Source organism: Betta splendens, chromosome 15 (assembly GCF_900634795.4).
Source record: "Betta splendens chromosome 15, fBetSpl5.4, whole genome shotgun sequence".
Taxonomy (NCBI): domain Eukaryota; kingdom Metazoa; phylum Chordata; class Actinopteri; order Anabantiformes; family Osphronemidae; genus Betta; species Betta splendens.
This window is the reverse complement of record NC_040895.2, coordinates 5,286,244-5,305,068: the sequence shown is the minus strand read 5'-3', so window position 1 is coordinate 5,305,068 and position 18,825 is coordinate 5,286,244. Positions and strand designations below refer to the sequence as shown.

The 18,825-nt window shown below is 47.0% G+C and overlaps 2 protein-coding genes across 4 annotated transcripts in view; one reads left to right on the top strand and one right to left on the bottom strand.

The window, feature by feature from the left end:
- ttc7a (tetratricopeptide repeat domain 7A) overlaps positions 1-10,080 on the top strand; it is a 30,104-nt gene extending 20,024 nt beyond the window's left edge. The window contains exons 19-21 of the mRNA XM_029127117.3: positions 1-16; positions 1,661-1,863; positions 9,067-10,080. The exon at positions 1-16 is cut by the window's left edge and continues 119 nt beyond it. Coding sequence (XP_028982950.1) covers positions 1-16; positions 1,661-1,863; positions 9,067-9,285 — 438 coding nt within the window. The 3' untranslated portion in view covers positions 9,286-10,080. The remainder of the gene's footprint in view (positions 17-1,660; positions 1,864-9,066) is intronic.
- Positions 10,081-13,755: 3,675 nt separating this feature from the next.
- Positions 13,756-18,638, bottom strand: stpg4 (sperm-tail PG-rich repeat containing 4). Of its 3 annotated transcripts, XM_029127118.3 has the most exons (7): positions 17,680-18,634; positions 17,472-17,528; positions 16,537-16,791; positions 16,285-16,349; positions 16,106-16,151; positions 14,262-14,366; positions 13,756-13,951 (listed from the first exon to the last, which is right to left on the bottom strand). In XM_029127118.3, exons 1-7 carry the CDS (start codon positions 17,707-17,709, stop codon positions 13,844-13,846), a joined length of 666 nt encoding a protein of 221 aa, XP_028982951.1. In that variant the 5' UTR covers positions 17,710-18,634; the 3' UTR covers positions 13,756-13,843. The 3 variants fall into 3 exon arrangements, with proteins under 3 accessions (XP_028982951.1, XP_055358341.1, XP_055358342.1); XM_055502366.1 differs by lacking the exon at positions 16,106-16,151 and having other exon boundaries at positions 17,680-18,637; XM_055502367.1 differs by lacking the exons at positions 13,756-13,951; positions 14,262-14,366 and adding an exon at positions 14,416-14,634 and having other exon boundaries at positions 17,680-18,638.
- Positions 18,639-18,825: the final 187 nt, after the last annotated feature.

Here is an 18,825-nt window from a genome sequence, read left to right as displayed (position 1 = left end):
ATTTGGCTGCAGGCTGGTACGACAGCGATACGCGTTTAACGCTTTAAACTGGATTTCAGGCTCCTTCTATCAACAGGGAACGCTTTTCTTACGTGGAGTGTGACACACACACCACACGTGTCCATTAGCTGCTAACTGGGAGGCTCTGCCCTTGTGTTTACCAAAGGAGTCGGCCAAACCTCACCACCGCTTGTCCTCTCTGATTGATTGCTTTTCCTTCCTATTCGTCAGAGCAGCCTTCAGATAAAGACAGCGTTGATGCATTTGAAGTGAAGGCTATTTCTGTGCTGTTGAATACGCACGCACGTGACCCCTGCTCTATTAAGGGCAGCATGCCCGCGACGCGTAGTACTACTTACAGCCATTAGAGCAGGAGAGCGGAGCATTAGCAGGAAATGGAGGCGGAGGAGTGCAGAGCGGCGCCGCTTCCCGCAAGCGACTCCGCATCCGTCTCCGCGGCGGACGAGGCTGCCGGGAAGCGGAGTCCATGCGGCTCCTGCGCAGTGACAGTGATGGAAGTGTCGAGGGCCGCGTCCCCCGCGGCCGAGTGTAATTTAAAGGTTGCCTTTCTGGTCCAGCATTTGAACCCTGATGCTCCCCTGATGAGAGCGTGACCCACTAATTAATGTGTGTGTGAGACCAGGGGTGTGTCTCCAGTAGTACCCACGGTCCCCGCGCTCCTTCCCAGCATTCCACCTCCCATCGGTCATTTCCTGTCTCCATCTCATATCTTTATCAGCCACAAAAGGACATAGATCCCGTACTCAGATTGCATAAAGGAATCTAATAGTTTTTTTTATTTTTTCCTGAGAGCTCAGGTGATGGGAAGAATAATGCCTTACGTAACTATTCTGAATCGCTTTTCCCAAAATGGAGCAATGAAAAGGAACCCCGAGGCTAGGAAATTGGTCTTTTTCATCTCACACAGACAGCATCCATGCGCTATGTGCTTCCCATCTGTGCATCTCCGAGACAGAGGTAAACAAATAAAACAGCTGCTACCGAACACACACATGGGTTCACGCTGTGCTCAGGAGCAGACAGCACCAACGAAATATTTGCACAACACAGTTCACCCTCTCTCTCTCTCTCTCTCTCTCTCTCTCTCTCTCTCTCTCTCTCTCTCTCTCTCTCTCTCTCTCTCTCTCTCTCTCTCTCCTTCTCTGCTCTCTGGGCTGTCGGTGTTTAGAGCTGAGGGGTGTCTTTCTCAGGGTTTCGGCCCGGTGTTCAGTAACTGTCAGGGTCCAGCTCCTCAAGGCCAAGCTGGCCTTGTGTGTGTGTGTGTGTGCGTGTGTGTGTGTGTGTGTGCATGTGTGTGTGTGTGTGTGTGTGCGTGTGTGCGTGTGTGCGTGTGTGCGTGTGTGCGTGTGTGTGTGCGTGTGTGCGTGTGTGTGTGTGTGTGTGTGTGTGTGTGTGTATTGTCCTCATCCTCCTAGCAGCAGCAAAGGGAGGGGGCACGGACCTTTAGTCCATATTTAGGCAAAACTTCCATGACTTCCCAGGCACTGAGACTGCTCCCACTCTCACTTTCATGCACCATAATGCTGCTGAACTCATCTGGAATCATCTTGCTCGCTTTATTTCCCCTAAAGCCCCGTCTCCCCTTGCTTCCTCCTCCTCACCAACCCCCCCCCCCCCCCCCCATTCTGCTATTCTGCAGGAGAGCTGTTCATGGCAGACGGTCGGCTGAAGGAGGCCCAGTTCTGCGTGGCTGAGGCCAGCGCCCTCTTCCCCAACTCCCACTCGGTGCTGCTGCAGCGAGGCCGCCTCGCTGAGCTGCGGGGCCACGTGGACGAGGCCAAGAGCCTGTACGACGAGGCCCTGGCCATCCATCCCACCGGAGAGCGCATCCTGGTCAACATGGTGAGTGTACCGTTGGCTAGAAACCCCCACCCTTTAGCATCAGAATACTCTGTATGTATATCTGAATATTTACCTGCTATATATTAGTTTTTCTGCCTCAGTCAATCGAGCTGAGGAGATCCTAGAAGGCGCCGTCATCTCATCCTCTTTTTTAGACTCTACTGATGATTATCAACATCCAGCTGTGGCATCTTTACTTTTTGGTCACATCATCTCCATTTACCATCATTATGACCACCAGCTACACTGAGGGAGTGTCTAGCGTCAACAATGAGGCTAACACCTTTCTATATGCGCAGGTGTTTACTAAACTTAGCAGCTATTAGTGCTAATATCGACCTTCAAGCGTAGCAATGGTGGCTGCTCGTAATCATATCCTTTTTTAGTTTCAGTGTATTTAGCGCTTCAGAAATGTTTGCTGATGAGACTTGTGTGTTTCCTGTGCCGTCGGTTGGCTCGTTCCAAGCTGGCCGTGGGTATTATGGTTTTACTGTGTGCACTGTGTCAGGATCGCTGTCATTATTGTTTTAATTATCGCATTACAGCTCAGTTATATTCTTAGATGTGTTAATTTGTTGTGGGCAAACTTCAGATTGCAGAAAATAGAAACAAACTTTGGTCCGAGACCAACAAATGATAAACGCTGCTTTCCCTCTGCTCACAACTCCCCCACATTTCTTTCATGCGAGCGGATCCTCTCTCTCTCTCTCTCTCTCTCTCTCTCTCGTTCGCCCCCTTCCACCCACTCTCTCGCTGAGTCTTTCTTCCAGTCCGACCTCTAGATGATCCACTGGATTAACCACAGCTCCACTGACCTTCGAACTTCCCCTGTTGTCAGGTGAAGGGACCAGAGAGGACTATTCTTAAATCCAACATTCACAGTCTCTGTCACTTCTTCCCACACACCCACACACACACACATACACATGTAATCGCTATGAGTCGCCATAGTAACCATAGATGTGCTGGCTGATGGCTGGCTTAGATACTAGCCACCTTGTGACCACATAAGGCTAAGGTTATTGCTCTGACTGAGTGTGTGTGTGTGTGTGTGTGTGTGTGTGTGTGTGTGTGTGTGTGTGTGTGTGTGTGTGTGTGTGTGTGTGTGTGTGTGTGTGTGTGTGTGTGTGTGTGTGTAAAGTCCCCTTGGGGTGGACAGAGGTACACGTCGCTTCCATATTTGGCCTGTGGGAGAACCGATCCCAGGGGTGAGAAGTTGAAACAAAGCCAGCTGGCTGTGTGCGTCTCTGGGTCTCTCACAGGGCAGATGTGTTCTCGGCGTGAGCGTGCATGCACGCGCGGGCACGGCCGCGTTGCTGCACTTTGCATGTTTTGAGTGAACTGTTGTTGGATTAGGGCAGCGGTGGGAGGCATTAACGGACCCAGATACAACAACGCTGCTGCATGGTGTCCTGTTGAATCCTGAGTTTGACGTTACACATGCAATGGGCCTAATGCGGCAATTTATCGCAGCCGTGCATTGTAAAGGCGGGGGTGGGGGGGCAGACTAGGCCACAGACCTGCAGTCGCTGCTGCTCCGTGACACTGGCTTGGTGCATTTATTTTTACACTGTGACTGCTGTGGACACTTACTGTGCTGGTGGCCCACTTCTTCTGCTCTGCCTTAAGGGGAATTCTCATTATACTCTGCGTTGATGTTCCGACTTTGGAGCTATTCTTCTGCGAATGTACACACTGTACTGTACTTTCTTTGGATGTCCTCAAGAGCTTTTGCAGCTGGGTTCAGTCATCACGAGGAGAGATTAAAAGAAGACGTATCCCTATTATGGCTTCAGATTTGAATTCTCCTCATTGTGTAATCAGCCCATGACTGAATCCAAAACATTTTGTCCATTCAGTCTAATAAAAGTTGCTCATTGGCTATTAAAAAAGTCCTTATTTTTATGAATTGTGCAGTTGAAAATATTACCGCGATGATCCTCATATGTTCTTTATACAGTAGATTTTATAACGTTTAACTGACGTTGACACAGGATTATTTTCTAAAACAGCAGGCACTGACGCACAGGGGAGAACAGGAGTCATTTTCTCCACAGTAGCCGCAGTGGATGAAAAGGGGAAATGTGAGTAAGGGAAACCTTTAACTGTGAGCCACACTGGAGCTCACCAGCTCCTGTGGTGTGGCTCACATTAACACACAACCACCGTCATTTCCCCTAAGTCTCACACAGCACTGTACTTGTTGGCATCAGCCATGCTCACGTGTGTGTGTGTGTGTGTGTGTGTGTGTGTGTGTGTGTGTGTGTGTGTGTGTGTGTGTGTGTGTGTGTGTGTGTGTGTGTGTGTGTGTGTGGAGGGAGGGGTGTCTCTGGTCAGCTGCTGGTTTTCAGAGTATTTTTGGATGAGCGAGGGTGTGGTAGTGAGTGTGTGCTCGTGGTATTTAGTTAACTACTTGGTTACGGCCGTCGGGCCAAAGCGAAGCATCTGTTCTGCTGGTCCCTCGTGGTATTAGCCTTTACACACTGGCCTGTCTGTGCTGTTAACCTCATTATGTTAAGCATTTGGTTGACGTGTGTGTATGCATGGTATGCAGTGTGTGTGTCCTGTAGGGTAGCTGATCCTGAATCACAGCCCAGCCTTGCTTTGGGCGATGGCATGAAATGAATCTGACCCACTCCCATCGTCCTCCACATCTCATGTCTCCTGTTCTGTACTGGAGCCTGCTGTGAGTCAGCTACATGCACACGCTTGCACACGGACACACGGTGCTTCTCCCGCTCTCCAGCGGAAGCATATTCATGGACAACTTCACATATCCATGCATACTCTTAAGGACAAGGACTTGTGCTTATTGAATTAATCGCGTTCCAGTTATCAAATGTCCCCCAATCTCGCTCTCTATCTCTCTCTCTCTCACTCTCGCTCTCTTGTTCCTCTCTTTTCTGTGTGGATGGGGGTGGTAGTCAGCTGATTAGATAATGCAAATACATTATTTATAACACTTTGCTCGTTCTTGCTTCTTTATGGGATTGCCTAGCAACCGGCAAAATATATTCTATTGAATAAGACCTCTGATAACCAAGGAAAGAGAGAGAGAGAGAGAGAGAGAGAGAGAGAGAGTGTGTGTGTGTGTGTGTGTGTGTGTGTGTGTGTGTGTGTGTGTGTGTGTGTGTGTGTGTGTGTGTGTGTGTGTGTGTGTGTGTGTGTGTGTGTGTGTGTGTGTGTGTGTGTGTGTGTGTGTGTGTGTGTGTGGAGCAAACAGAGACGACTGGGAGTTGGCTGGAGCCTCCGTTGCTATGTATGTCTCATGTGGACTCACTTATTTTTTCCTTCTTTTTGACACCTCTTTTTTCTCTCTCTCTCTCTCTCTCTCTCTCTCTCTCTCTCTCTCTCTCTCTCTCTCTCTCTCTCTCTCTCTCCCGCTCTCTCTCTGGTCATTGTTCCTAGTTTATTTATTTCTCGCTCACTCATTTCCTGCACTGTTTTTTTCCTGATTGTATCCTCTCTTCATTAACCCTCTCATAGTATCTGTTCTAAACAATTTGCAATTCAGCAACAGGCCTATATGTTCATGCAATATACAATATACGCATTGAGCATTATTTGCTACACAAACATGCCATTCTTATCTGTTTCTTACCTCAAGTCAATTATTATATCCCAAAGTATCAAAGTGCTGTCATTAAATTGTCAGAAATCCTAAATGTTATTAATGGAAAAACTAGATTCTAGATCAAAGTACCCAATTTCTTTTTGTTACTAGAAATAGATTCTTTATTTTTGAAAAATTCAGCTCACTATCATGCTGTTAAACGATTTGGGAAAAGCCCAGGCGTGTCAACACAATGGGAATATAAGGAAGATTTCTAGGGAAGGGATCTTACGAATGGACAATGACCCTAAGCTCAGCACAAAGTCAGTGATGTGGAGTGGACATCACAAATCCCTGGTCTCAGTCTGTTGGAAAGTCCTGATTCAGTTACACCTGATGTGTCAGGAGGAATGGGCTCAAACTATTGATAGAGGTGTATGAAAGGAAATCCACAGTCAAACTAAAGGCACTGCTGACAAATCAAATTTGAAAAACGTAAGAAAAAGATTAATCTAGAATTTGGTAAACACAAATAATATTAATAGGCTCTGATTTTCATGAGGCTGAGTCACATTTTGCGCAAACCTTCTGTTATAGACATGCTACTTATAAAGAACAATAAGGACAATATTGTAAAATATGTTGGAACACGAAATAGTTGACATTTAGGGAAGGTTGCTCATTTTTTCTCTAAATTGCCAGAATAAAAAAAAAAAGCCGTCCTGGTTTTATGCAGAAAACAGAAAACAAGTTAACTTAGAAGTAAAGCTTCTGCAGCTGTGAGTGGAATTATATTATTAACACACAGGACACGATGAATTTGTATTGATACAGTGGTTCAAAAATCGAACAAATCTAATCTTCCCATCATCTCATTGATTGGGGTTGTTTGTTACATTACATTTAGAATGATTTTTTCTATTATTCGATTTCATCAGCTGTTCTTGCATCATGTCAAGCGTTTGCTTAAAATTAGCTTTAGCGCTGGATGCAAACATGCTCATGCCCACTCACACAGTTTGGCTCGCTCCGCTCCCTTCAGTGGCACTTTCATGGCACCATGAGACACAAAGTGGTGGTGCCAAGCTCCATGGGATCAGCTGAGGTAAAACCGGAGACAGATGGCTGGGAGCAATTAAAACCATTAGATACCAGTTTCATCAGTGCAGAGCCAGCAACCTCCGGTAGTGATCTAAATGTGAACACGCGTTGTTGAATCGCTTTCTTTTAGGCGCATTCGGGTTTAGTGTCTAGTGGAAATGTGGAGAGGAGGAGTTGGAACCGTCAGCCCTGTGATTAGTCAATGACCCGTGTCTCATTGTCTCAACAAAAAGCTCTCTTTCCCCCAAAAACAACATACAAGCAATTTAAGCAATGCATTCATTAATTAGACACTAAGTGAAGTAAATATTTCTATCTTGAGATATGTCTTATGAACAAAGACGTGAAATAGAAATTTATACATTTAGCAAATTGCTCCCGTCGGCTGTAATAGTTGTAAAGAAAAACACAACCCTGTGTGTAAAAGTTATGTTCATGTGCAGCACAAACTGTAGGAACTATAATCACTATAATCACAGATTTCTTTATTAAGCCAACTGAAGCCTTTTCTTGATTGTAACCAACTGCAGGGAGCACCTGAACGCAGCAACAAGTCTATTTCTACCACTTTCACTGTGTGCTGTGTGTGTGCTTGCCTCCTGTGTTTACATATATCACACTTGTGTACTGTACACAGTACTGCACTGGATTAAGACGTCCTACTGTGTGTGTTTGCCCATAAACCAACCGTGTTTACGCCGGAAACACTGGAGCAGCGCAACCTCAGAGAATCAGCAGACAAGAGCACAAAACCAAGAGGCCAAACTCAGGAAGAGACTCGTCACTAACCTGAAGCATACGCCCACACTCACACACTCACACATGAACCTGCACACGCTGCTGAACTTACAGGCATCCTGTGATGCCTCTTTTGCTTTACCCAAGAGTTAGATTCTTCCTCTGTGTTTTCCTCACGGCCACATTGAGAAAAAGGAGAACAGAGGAAGAAAGCGTGTGTGTGTGTGTGTGTGTGTGTGTGTGTGTGTGTGTGTGTGTGTGTGTGTGTGTGTGTGTGTGTGTGTGTGTGTGTGTGTGTGTGTGTGTGTGTGTGTGTGTGTTCTTTTATTGAAAGTTGCATCAGAGCCCCTAGACAGCTATGTGAATTTCAGCCCAATTAATCCGGAGCTTGTGAGCAGAGACTGCATAACAAGACTCGTCTGTCTGACCTCAGGCCAGCTCAGTGTGTGTGTGTGTGTCTGTGTGCGTGTGTGTAACAGATAGTCAGTAAGCGAGGGAGCGAGGGGATGATACTGTGGAAGAGTAGCTGCGTGTTGTCACCTTGAGTAAGTGTGTGACACTGTAGCTTGTTTGTGTGTGTGTGTGTGCGTGTGTGTGTGTGCAGCGTGTTCTTGTGTGTGACACAGACTTGAGTCTATGCTCTTGGTCAGTTGCGTGACGCCATTTTCTGCTGGGCAGTCAAACGGGACGCTGAATGTGGGGGAGAACACGCACACAGAGCTCTGGTTGACCTTTAACACGGCCCTATCACACGTTCCCTCCTTCTGGTCCTTCTGTAAAAACTCATGTACACACACGTCCTGCCACAGGCCTTTTATTCTGCATATGGCAGTTTACACGAAGGGCCACTTATTTTTCTTCATCGCTAACACTCTTTAAAAAGTAGCCTGAAAGCCAGTCAGGATTTTCAGATTCAGATTCAGATTCTAGTTCGATCTTAGTGATGCAATTAAATCACAAAAGCTGTGCATTATTTATAGATGTCCACAGGGTTCTCTGCTTGGACAGATGCTTTTTAAGAGAAATCATGTCTTTAACTGGGATATTCACTTAGCTTTGACTATAAGAACGTCACATATAATAGAATAGAGAATCTAATATAATTACATCTAGTCTCAAATGAGCGTAGACAATTGAGTCCACTTCGTTGCTGCTCTCCACAGAACCTACTGGAACCTGTACTTGGGCCTCGGAGGGTCTGGATTGTTTAATTGGAGCCTGATGAGCTTGTGATTTTTAAAAATCCAATTGTGTCTTGTGTTAATTTTTAGTCTTCATTAGATGGATGGTGAATATTAGCTACTGGTTGTGAAGTTCCCATTTCTAACATCTTATAATGACAGAAAAGGCTCCCAGACACATCTCCTTCCTGCTGGTGAACATTCACTCACCAACATCTTAGTGCAGAGAGCTGCTCCTAATCTCCTGTTTTGTAGCTCATTTCCTTTAAAGTTGTTCAGTTCCAGTCAAATGTGACTCCAGAGTCACTGTAGCATTGTTGCTTGTTGCTGTTTGGTTCTGTACTTTTTATCCTCCACAGGACAGCAGGCATTATAATCCAAGATTTGGATTTTTTTCTTTTTTTTGGAAAACGCCACCATCTGCTAACTTGATTTTTATCCGAACACCGAAACAGTTTGTACGGTTAAATTTAATATCACTGTCCTCTTGTTGTGAAAATCAGAGCACGACATGGGTCAACCTTTATCGACACTCAAACTGCTTTTTACGAGCTGAGGTGTCCTCTACACCTGTTGCTGTGTGGGGAAACTCAGCTCTTATGTGTCCTTCCCTCTCCTCTGTCCATTCAGGGCCTCCTGCTGGTAAACACAGGCCGCGTCCACCTCGGGGAGAAGATCCTGCGTGACGCGGTCCAGGTCCACAGCACCTCCCACAGGGCGTGGAGCGGCCTGGGCGAGGCCCTGCAGTCCCGGGGCTCCAGCCAGGCACCCGACTGCTTCCTGACGGCCCTGGAGCTGGAGGCCACTTGCCCCATCAGACCCTTTACAATAATACCTAGGGAGCTGTGAGTGTAGTTAGTGGATGCTTTTACAGGTATGCTCAAACGATTAAACACCTGACTGGCAAAAAAGACTTAAATTAAGCATTTTCAAAGCATCAGTAGATTATTTTATAGCCGGTTTTAATGGATTTTCAAACTTTATAAGATACAGGTATCGTCATAACCTCTATGATTGGCGTTATGTGTACAATGTGTACAGTAACAGAGGCTTTTGACATTAAAATGCAATTTTATAAGTAAGTTTCACCTTAAGTTAAATTCCCCTATCTTAACTGAATATTAGGATAAGTGAGCTCACACGGTCAGTCGTGGTAAGCTACAGCTGGGATCTATTACCTTAAAAGAATCAGCTGACACGAAGACCAGAATCAAAGATCTCTGCAGATAATCGAGGTTCTTATAGAACAGATATGAAGCTATAGCTTAAATATTTGTATAAAACTACAGCTATTGTGAATAATCACTGGGCGTCACTGAGATGTGCTGGTTACATCTGGAGATGGATTAAGTCTATAGGTTCACCAGCCACAGTAACTACAGTTTTATTTTATTGTGTTGGTTTTTGACCATTGTGTTGCTTGAACAAGCTTTTATGTGCGTACGCGACCTCGTCCTTGAGACGGGGGGTTCGTTTATGACTTGTGACCTTGTCTGTGTGTCTCCATGCAACGACCAGTTCCTGTGTCGTCATACTGTATACGTATGTTTGTTTCCCACCAACCCTCCATCTTCCTTTTTGTCTAGTACAGTACAGGACGTGACTGGTCCACTAATAAATCTGTGTTGTCGTCTTTGTCGCTCACATGTTCCAAAGGCTCTCCGTTGTAAAGAGCAGTGGATTTTTAACATCACTGCTAGATGCTGTGTCTTCACCTGCCTTGTCACTTGTGACTAATGGACATCACTTCCGAGTGCCTAACCACATTAATGTGAGCAGTGGGACCGGGCTGCCGGCTTATGTAATACTGCCAGCACAGTTTTCTGCCTCCAAACTCCCTCCTCTCTCTCTCTCTCTCTCTCTCTCTCTCTCTCTCTCTCTCTCTCTCTCTCTCTCTCTCTCTCTCTCTCTCTCTCCCTTTATCCATCCATGTCTCTCGCCCTCTCCCGGCCTCTTGCCTGATGTGATGTGATGTGGCTTGGTTGCCTAGCAGCCATCCCCATGTTTGAGTAACTGGGGAAGCAGAGCGATAACTGGTCTGCGGAACAACACACACACAATCACGCACGCACGCTGTGAGAGGCAGATAATGTCCCCGTCGTGTGATTTTACAGGCTTGACAATGTCTGTTGGATGTCTGCCGTTTCCACGTGAGCTATGTAATCAATGTCTCAGGCTGGTGTAAATTCATGTGTTATGGGAAACGTCCCTGGATTTGCTCTCTTTAATTCAAATCCCTTATTTTAACCCCTTCTCCTTCATGTAGCGCCACAAGGACTAATCCCTTCCTCCTCTGTCCTTTAGTAAAACTCCGGCTTCGCCCCCTGGTCTCATCTCTCACAGCATTAAAGTCCCTCATCCATTGATTTGACTTATCGATCGCCGTGCCCTCTTTTCTGCCATCTGAAAAATCTATTTTTACTTTTTCCTCTCCTGCGCGTCGGCTCTCCCCTGCTCCATCCTCTCCTCATTAGCGCTGTGTGTGACACCTACACAGGGCCTTGGGGAGATGAATGGTCCAATCCCTGTGGGTAAGCAGCGAAGTATTACATGCTCGCACGTGCACAAACACACACACACGCGCTGACAACGAGAAGCACGTGGCCATATTGTGTGTTACAGTAAACATGCGCGCACACAACAAAAAGGAGGCCGATTCATTTAGGAGGCAGCCTCTCAAGCCTCAAAAGAAGCTCTACTCACTGGAGCAGAAGTCACAGGGCAGTCGTACGTAAGTGAGTCCGTCCCGTAGGTGCTAACGTTCAGCGTTGGGGCGTGCGACCGCTCTCTGACGCCGCTGTCTGCACGGCGCGCGCCTGGGAGTGATGGGCCTTCACTGCACATGTGTGACGCTGGGTTGGTTGCACTCTCGTTTCGACAGCTGAGCATCAAGGCTGTGTGTGTGTGTGTGTGTGTGTGTGTGTGTGTGTGTGTGTGTGTGTGTGTGTGTGTGTGTGTGTGTGTGTGTGTGTGTGTGTGTGTGTGTGTGTGTGCGTGTGTGTGTGGGGGGGGGTATCAACAGGTATCAAGCATGGCGATCTTCCCATGCGGCATCGTAGTGATTGATCCCGCTCAGCTTTTATCAAAAGGTATTCAGGTCGCTGTGCCCTGTGAGTGTGTGAGGCCTGGGTGGTGGCTCCGCAGGGTGCCAAGAAGGAAACCGTAAACCCTGGCTGTTATTTCCAAACAAGGCCGGAGAGTCACAGATGGGTGAGGGGTGCCACTGAGGTTACCAGGATCAGATGTGCTTCTATAATCTCATTCATAAATAAAACGCTGGTAGATGTATGCTGTATGTCGTCACCGAGGGCCCGGCAGAGTTCACCGAGGCGACGTGATCAAACCGTGAAAGACAAGGCCTGGTAAACGGGCGTTTCCTGCCTTCAAGCCTTCAGTTTCTGACCTGGACTCGGTCTCTTATTGCACAAACTCTGAACTCGCCGCCCCGCGTCTGGAGGCGTTCACGTTACAGAGCGAGGAGAGAAGGGAGAAGTGGGTTGTGTGACATCAGGAGGACATTTTGGTTCACTAGAATGCCAGCGAACGGACAATGGCCGCTCTGTTTGTCGGCCTTTCGCTGGGAGTCAGCCACCGATAACGCAACCACTGAACCGTGACTCTGACCATTCAGATTCAACAGATTCACAGCTTTTTTGAAATATCTCTTTTCTCACGTGAAGTCGTTGCTCAGATAGACACAGTGTGTGTGTGTGTGTGGTCGGTCTGTGTGGAGTGTGTGGAGTGGGTTTTAATGTGGTGATGCAACAAGCACGTTCCCGCATCAGGAGACAGTTCAGTATCTGTGACGTTGAGGTTATTCCACAGAACCTCAACACAACCATGTGCATGTGTTTGCAGGTTTGCGCATCGGTTTTGCGGCCGCATAATGAAAAAGCACGGGATGGAAATAGCCTGTGCAAGTGTGTGTTCTTTGAAGCAATGTGTTTGTAGGGGGGGGGCTTGATTGACAGCCATAGAGCTGGTGCCTAGTCGTGCCTGTGGCTGAGGCACGCTGTGGGAGATGGAGGGTGTTAAGTCGTCAGTATGGGGCATATGTCAGAGATCAGTGCCGGACTTTGGAGATCACTGAGATGAGAAGGGGAGGACGGGGGCTTGGTGGACACACACACACACGCACACACACACACACACACACACACACACACACACACACACACACACACGCACACATACACTCTCTAACTGCATCTTCCTCATGGATTCATACGCCCAGCTCTCCACAGGCTGCGTGTGCAACACCCCATGTTAATAAGACTGTCTTCCTTTCTGGCTGGAAGTGCTCGCTCCTTTGTCTCCAGACGAACGTCAGCCTCTTCAGCCTCTCTTCACTGCATTCAGTCGAGGCAGATGTGCCTTGCGAGAGTCATGAGAACACTTCACTGACAGTAGTCAACCCAGCAGATCCACTATACAGTCGTGTTGTGTGTATCACAAAGCTAAGCTAATGTTGTGGCATCAGTGATCCATGCATTACACCACATGGTATCACAGTTATCATAGCATTAGAGAACCTTAAAGATAAAATCTGGGGTATTTTTTTGCCTGTTATCCTGCAATGAGCTGCATCTCACAGATGTTTACAGTCTGCAGGACGCTACAGTAGTTGTCCAGAGGGAAATTATTGTTTAATTGCAGTGTTTCCACACACTGCACTGGGCTCCAGCATTAGCCTTACTGCAAACATGGCTTCGGCTTCGTTTGTACATTCATCTAAGACGGAGAGGCGAGAGAGGACCCGTTTTTGGATTTGAGGTCAAAGGTCACGCAAGACAAACCTCAATCAAACAGACTTGTGTGGCCCGAAGGCTTGAAAGTCTGGGTTTGAAAATGACTGCAAGCAAATCCCTTCACACAAAGTTTAAACGCATGATGTGCAGCATCTGGACCTATTCCTCCTTCTGATCCCAAACACGAAACCGTTCATCAAAAGACAAAGTGAGTATGTGGAGTAGGTAGCGGATAAGAATAGCTGTTTTATAGTGTGCCACTGCCTTGGCCTCTGATGCCGAATGTGTTATCTGAGGGCGCAACATGCCACACTAAGCTATGCGCATGTGACGCATGGCTGAGCCGCATTCCTCCTCCTGAGTGCATCGCGGGGCAGAGATAGTGGGAAGGCGAAGCAGCATGACTGTGGGGAGACGAGGAGAGAGCGATGCCGGGGACATGTCCGTTAGGTGGAATGAAGCTCTTTGGGGCAGATAAGATCATTCTGCCTCCTTATCGCCAACACGGTGCGACCTCAAATGTGTCTAATTATGTCAGCGGCGGAACGATAAATGTACTGTGGAGGCGCACTGGTTCACACAACCCAAGTACCCAGGTTGCACTTTTATTTTTGCTGATGTGAGAGGTTCCAAAGCGATCACAACAGCAGGATCAAGATTTAAGGAATGTTTCGAAAGAAGAGGCTAAAAGGGGGTTCCAGGATTTTAGTGTTTGTGCGGTTATGGAGCTTCCAGTGAGGTTCATAGGCTCCTGGTCCCGGGGTTTTCTGTGGAATACACACACAACACACACACTGTGTAAGCTGTGGTTATCTATCCTGAGTTCATGCTATTATGTAACGATGCGATGCGTCATTTGACTTAAAGGAGTAATCCAACTCACAGAAGAAACCGTTTTCAAATTTAATAAAGCAAAGTATACTGTAAATGGCACAGCTGTATTTTGTTTTCTCTGAGGTCAAAGGTCTTTAACTTGCTTAGTAAAGTAATTGAGGTGGTGTCAGTGCGTATTGAGCATTTACATTGTCGTGCCAACCAAGCATGTGAAACCATGACAGAGTATCTTATCGCACTCACTGGATGCACGTAGTGGAGCCGTGGCAACGTGGATTTGAAGCAGGAAGTGATCCCTTTGTCAGGCCGGGTGTGAGGATTATACAGACATGGAGCGGGTCCCTCCCTCTGAGGTGGTGAGAGATCAGAAGATCAGAGGTGAGCGACTGAACAGGTCAAACATGCAGATGCTGCAGCTGCCAAGAAAGAGCACAACGCAGGAAAGCAAAGCAGATCCAGGCACAGAGCCTCTGTCAGTAAACAGCTGAAAAACAGATTTTACATTTGGTGAAGCAAAAAGACAAACTCAGGAAACTTTTTGTTGTTTATCTGTTTGTTACCCTTTCATTAATCCGCATTGGTTTATTTCAGCATCCCTCCAGGAGCCAAGATTGAACTGGAAGGATTTACACAATAATATCAGGCGTGTGTCATGATTTGACATGATGATGTGTCATTTTCCTGTCTCAGCTTAGCCTTTAGCCTTCTGTTTGCTCCCAACGACCACCACACGTACAGTAGCAGCATGCCATGCAGACAAAGAACTGTGTCCTTTACACGGGGACCGCTCTTTCATTTTTAGACTTCTGATCCTAACGGGAGGAGACAGGGAAGTGCCCCGTCTCTGTTTCTGCAGCTTCGAGGGATGTCTGCTGTCATTGCAAACCATTTGATCCCAGTTGCACGTTCGGTTGATCCTCTGCAGCTGGTCTGCTGCCGCCGGTGCTCCCATAGGTGCTAATGCAGGTGTATTAGCCTGGAGCTGGTGTGCAGATTTTTACTGATGGTTCTGTGTGTGTGTGTGTGTGTGTGTGTGTGTGTGTGTGTGTGTGTGTGTGTGTGTGTGTGTGTGTGTGTGTGTGTGTGTGTGTGTGTGTGTGTGTGGCCTACTTTTTCTATATCTCGCATCTCTCTCCCAACGACCTGCTTGTACTTTGCTCTTTATATGATTAAACTTAAAGTGAAAATGGCATTAGGACCGAAATAGGTTTTTAAGAACAAGAAGGTACTAATAATTAGCATATGTCATCCAGAAGGACTACATACTGTACTGTATTTTCATTGAATCAGATTTTTCTAAATTTGTGATTCGACTCATTTGTGAGAGTGAAAGGTTGTGTCATTAAAAATGTCTGTGGTAGTGATTTTAATTCAAGTCGGCCTGAATCTTAGTAGATGTTTGTTGTTTGTTTGTTCTAAGCAGCTTTTGCATCCAGTAAACACACAAAATAACACAACATGTAAATCTAGGACACACGGGAGCCGCAGGGTGGAAGAATTAAGTCAAATCAGAAAACAGTCATGTGTTGTTTGTTGTGCTCCCACAAATCGATGAATTCAGAACTGCGCAGCGTTAGAACTCCTCAGCATCCACGCTGACCTCAGGTCAGCATTTGTGCGGCTGCTTAACCTTTGACAATAAACTTGTCTTTAGAGTTACTGTGACACCACTAAGGGCGAAAAAAAAAAATTAAAAACTGCCACCAACTCTGCAGTAATACCACCCTGGGGATCTTTAGCGCTTTCTTTCGCTGTCAACACTCAGCAGCTGCCAGCGCGGCTCAGATATCCATCAGCTACCAGCTCAGACACGGACACGCGGCGCGGGCGGAGCAGCGCTGACTGGTCAGCCAGTGCGGTGCCATGACAGGCCTTCAAATGGGGCATGCGATGCAATAAGACAGCCCACGGGATCACATCTCTGTGACCCCTGTGCTTGTCATAACTAGCAAGTGTGCAGCATATACCAGATGCACATTAGGTCACATTACTTGATAGCCTGTGTGGCGCACAGCCGTGAATTGCAATAAATCCCTTTGGAGTGTTACAGCAAGACTTGATGAGTCTAATAACTATCAGATACTCACAGGAGGAAAGCTGATCCGCTGCACAGTCGACCGAAACATCACATGCCTGCAGGAGGCGGACACAAGCGAAGGGTGATGCGATTTTAAAACAAGAAAAGACCAGAGACGGGAGGAGGGAACATTAGGGGGGGCAGAGGAGGAAGGATTCAAGCCCGCTCCGCTGTGTGTCGAGCGCTTACTTGGAGGGAGTCTTCTCCACCGGTTTCGCGGCCACGTTGTAATCGCCCGGCGAAGTGTTTACATCCTGGCAAAGCGAGCAGAGATAAGGAAGTGTTAACGTTTTGGGCCGATGGCTGTTGCAGCAGGCTTGTGTTCCCATCACAGTCTTATCAGGCGCATTTGGAGAAGCACCTGTTGTGCTTCGCTGTTGTACTGTGACCAGATAATAGTCAACTACACTGGTAAAGCAAGCAGTGACCTTTGACCCGCACCTTGTCTCTGACGCCAAGAGTGATGACGTCAGGCCGAGGGCAGTTTTTAAAGGAGTAGGACATGTTGCGCCTCAGGACCTCCTGGGTGAAGTCAGTATAATCGTACGCCCCTGGTAGCAGCAGGTCCCCCTTACGTACGCCCAGAGTCTGGGCTTTTCTCCCAACACCTTTAAACCCATAGGTCTTCCTCACAGGGTTCAGCTCTGCTTCCTCGATGAAGTCGCGGATGTGGTAGACGCCTGGGGCGGGTGTGTCCTGGAAGAAGGGGACAGGAGCTGCGTCACCACGCATGGAGTTGTTGTTATGGACTTTTAATTATGATCCTTACAAACAGTCAATCCCGTATTCATTGTTTCAACTCGGGCCTTTTATAATGAAGTGCCAGGTTATACAAGGAGAGCTTATGTAATGGATAAACATACTCCAGTTAGCTGTCTGGGATAGGTTATTAAAAAGCTGACGATCAGAGAACCCTTGCAGCTGAGATCTTATTAAGATAAACACCTGATCAAGCAGGACTATGTGATTTTATGATGAATGCACTAAAATCACTCACTCACTCACTCACTCACTCACTCACTCACTCACTCACTCACTCACTCACTTACTCACTCACTCACTCACTCACTCACTCACTCACTCACTCACTCACTCACTCACTCACTCACTCACTCACTCACTCACTCACTCACTCATCTCCCGCCGAGTCCTCGTGAGGATCGCAGGAATGCTGGAACTTATCCGAGCTGTCAATCAAAGAGGCGGGTCCTCCCTGGACACTCCATCACAGGGCCACATATACATAGACTCACTCACACACTCACACCTACAGGCAATTTAGAATCTCCAGTCAACCGAAGTGCTTGTTTTCGGATTTGGGTGGAGACGATGTCAGATGACACACTTGTGCACTAATATTGCAGCATGACACCTACTTTGAGTGTTACCAGCCACCAGCTCCCCCGACCACAGCGGTCCACCTTGCCATCACCCTGCAGATAAGAGGAGGACACAAGCCAATGACACAGTAGATAACTTCTGTTGCGACGGCATCGCCATGCCAACCATCTGTTGATGCATCCACATGCTTTACTCGTCCTGCTTGTCCTCTGTATTTGCACAGCTTCATAGGTAGATGCCTACCTGATCTGCTCCATTGCCGCCAGCGGACATGTCAGTGACTTAGAGACAGCTTTGTTTTTCCATGTGTTGCCATGCTCGACGATGCTCTGCCTGACTGAAGCTCCAGTGACACCTGAGCATTAAAACTGCAACTGTTACTATAGCAGCAACTCCACTATCGATCAATTTTTCAACAAGCTGGCCTGGTGGACGGCTAAATATAGACTCACTGACCAGCTTGACTGAGAGTAAGACACATTAACGTGCCGGCATCCAAATACCTGCTTGACATGCTGCTGTTAGTGTTCAGGTATAAATCATAGTTCTGTGTAGAGAATTGTAAAAACTAGCAGCTTAGAATATTACGTGGCCCAAAGATCATGATGAAGAAAGGATCGCATTAGATCACTAATAGAGAGAAAATGAAAATGTAAGTTCATAATTGGAACCATTAATGTAACTGGACTGGGGCCAAAGGACCACCTTACTTATACTTAATATATTAAGTATATTCAGTTGAAATTGGTTAGCTGTAAAGCGGCATAGTTAATGAATGATTGGCTTCTTATAAACAAAGAGTTAAAGAAACATACATGCTCCAAATATAATACTTACCTACAAGTATTAAATGTATTATTTCTAGGGGCATTCTGGGCTGATGTGTGATATTAAGCACAAGCTCTCACTCTCTCTCTATCTCTCTCTCGCTCCCCCTCTCAGTACAGCAGGACTGACATGAAGTGAAAATCTCACAACATTTGTCCCCGTTGCTAGGCTACATGAAACACATGGTTGGACGGGAGGAAGGAGCCACGGATGCTTGTCTGCGGAGTCACATGAGACGGGAGAGCACACGAGAAGACATGCACAGATAACACACAGGCCTCAAAGCAGCTGCCGTCCGATCGATGGCAGTCGCGGTCATACGCGCCTTCATCATCACCTTTGTGACGCGTGGTCACCTGTTTCGTACATGGACGAGGTGCAAACGCAGGCGACAGCTGAGACTAAGGCTGCATGTGCTGTGTAATTAACAGGGTTTTTTATAAGGTGCAATCACACTGATAATTGGATATGACAGGATGGGATCCAGCCGATTCACACCTGAAAATGCTTTGGGTCGTGGTGTTCCGTTTCATCCTGTCATGGAACTGAGAGTCTGTCCTG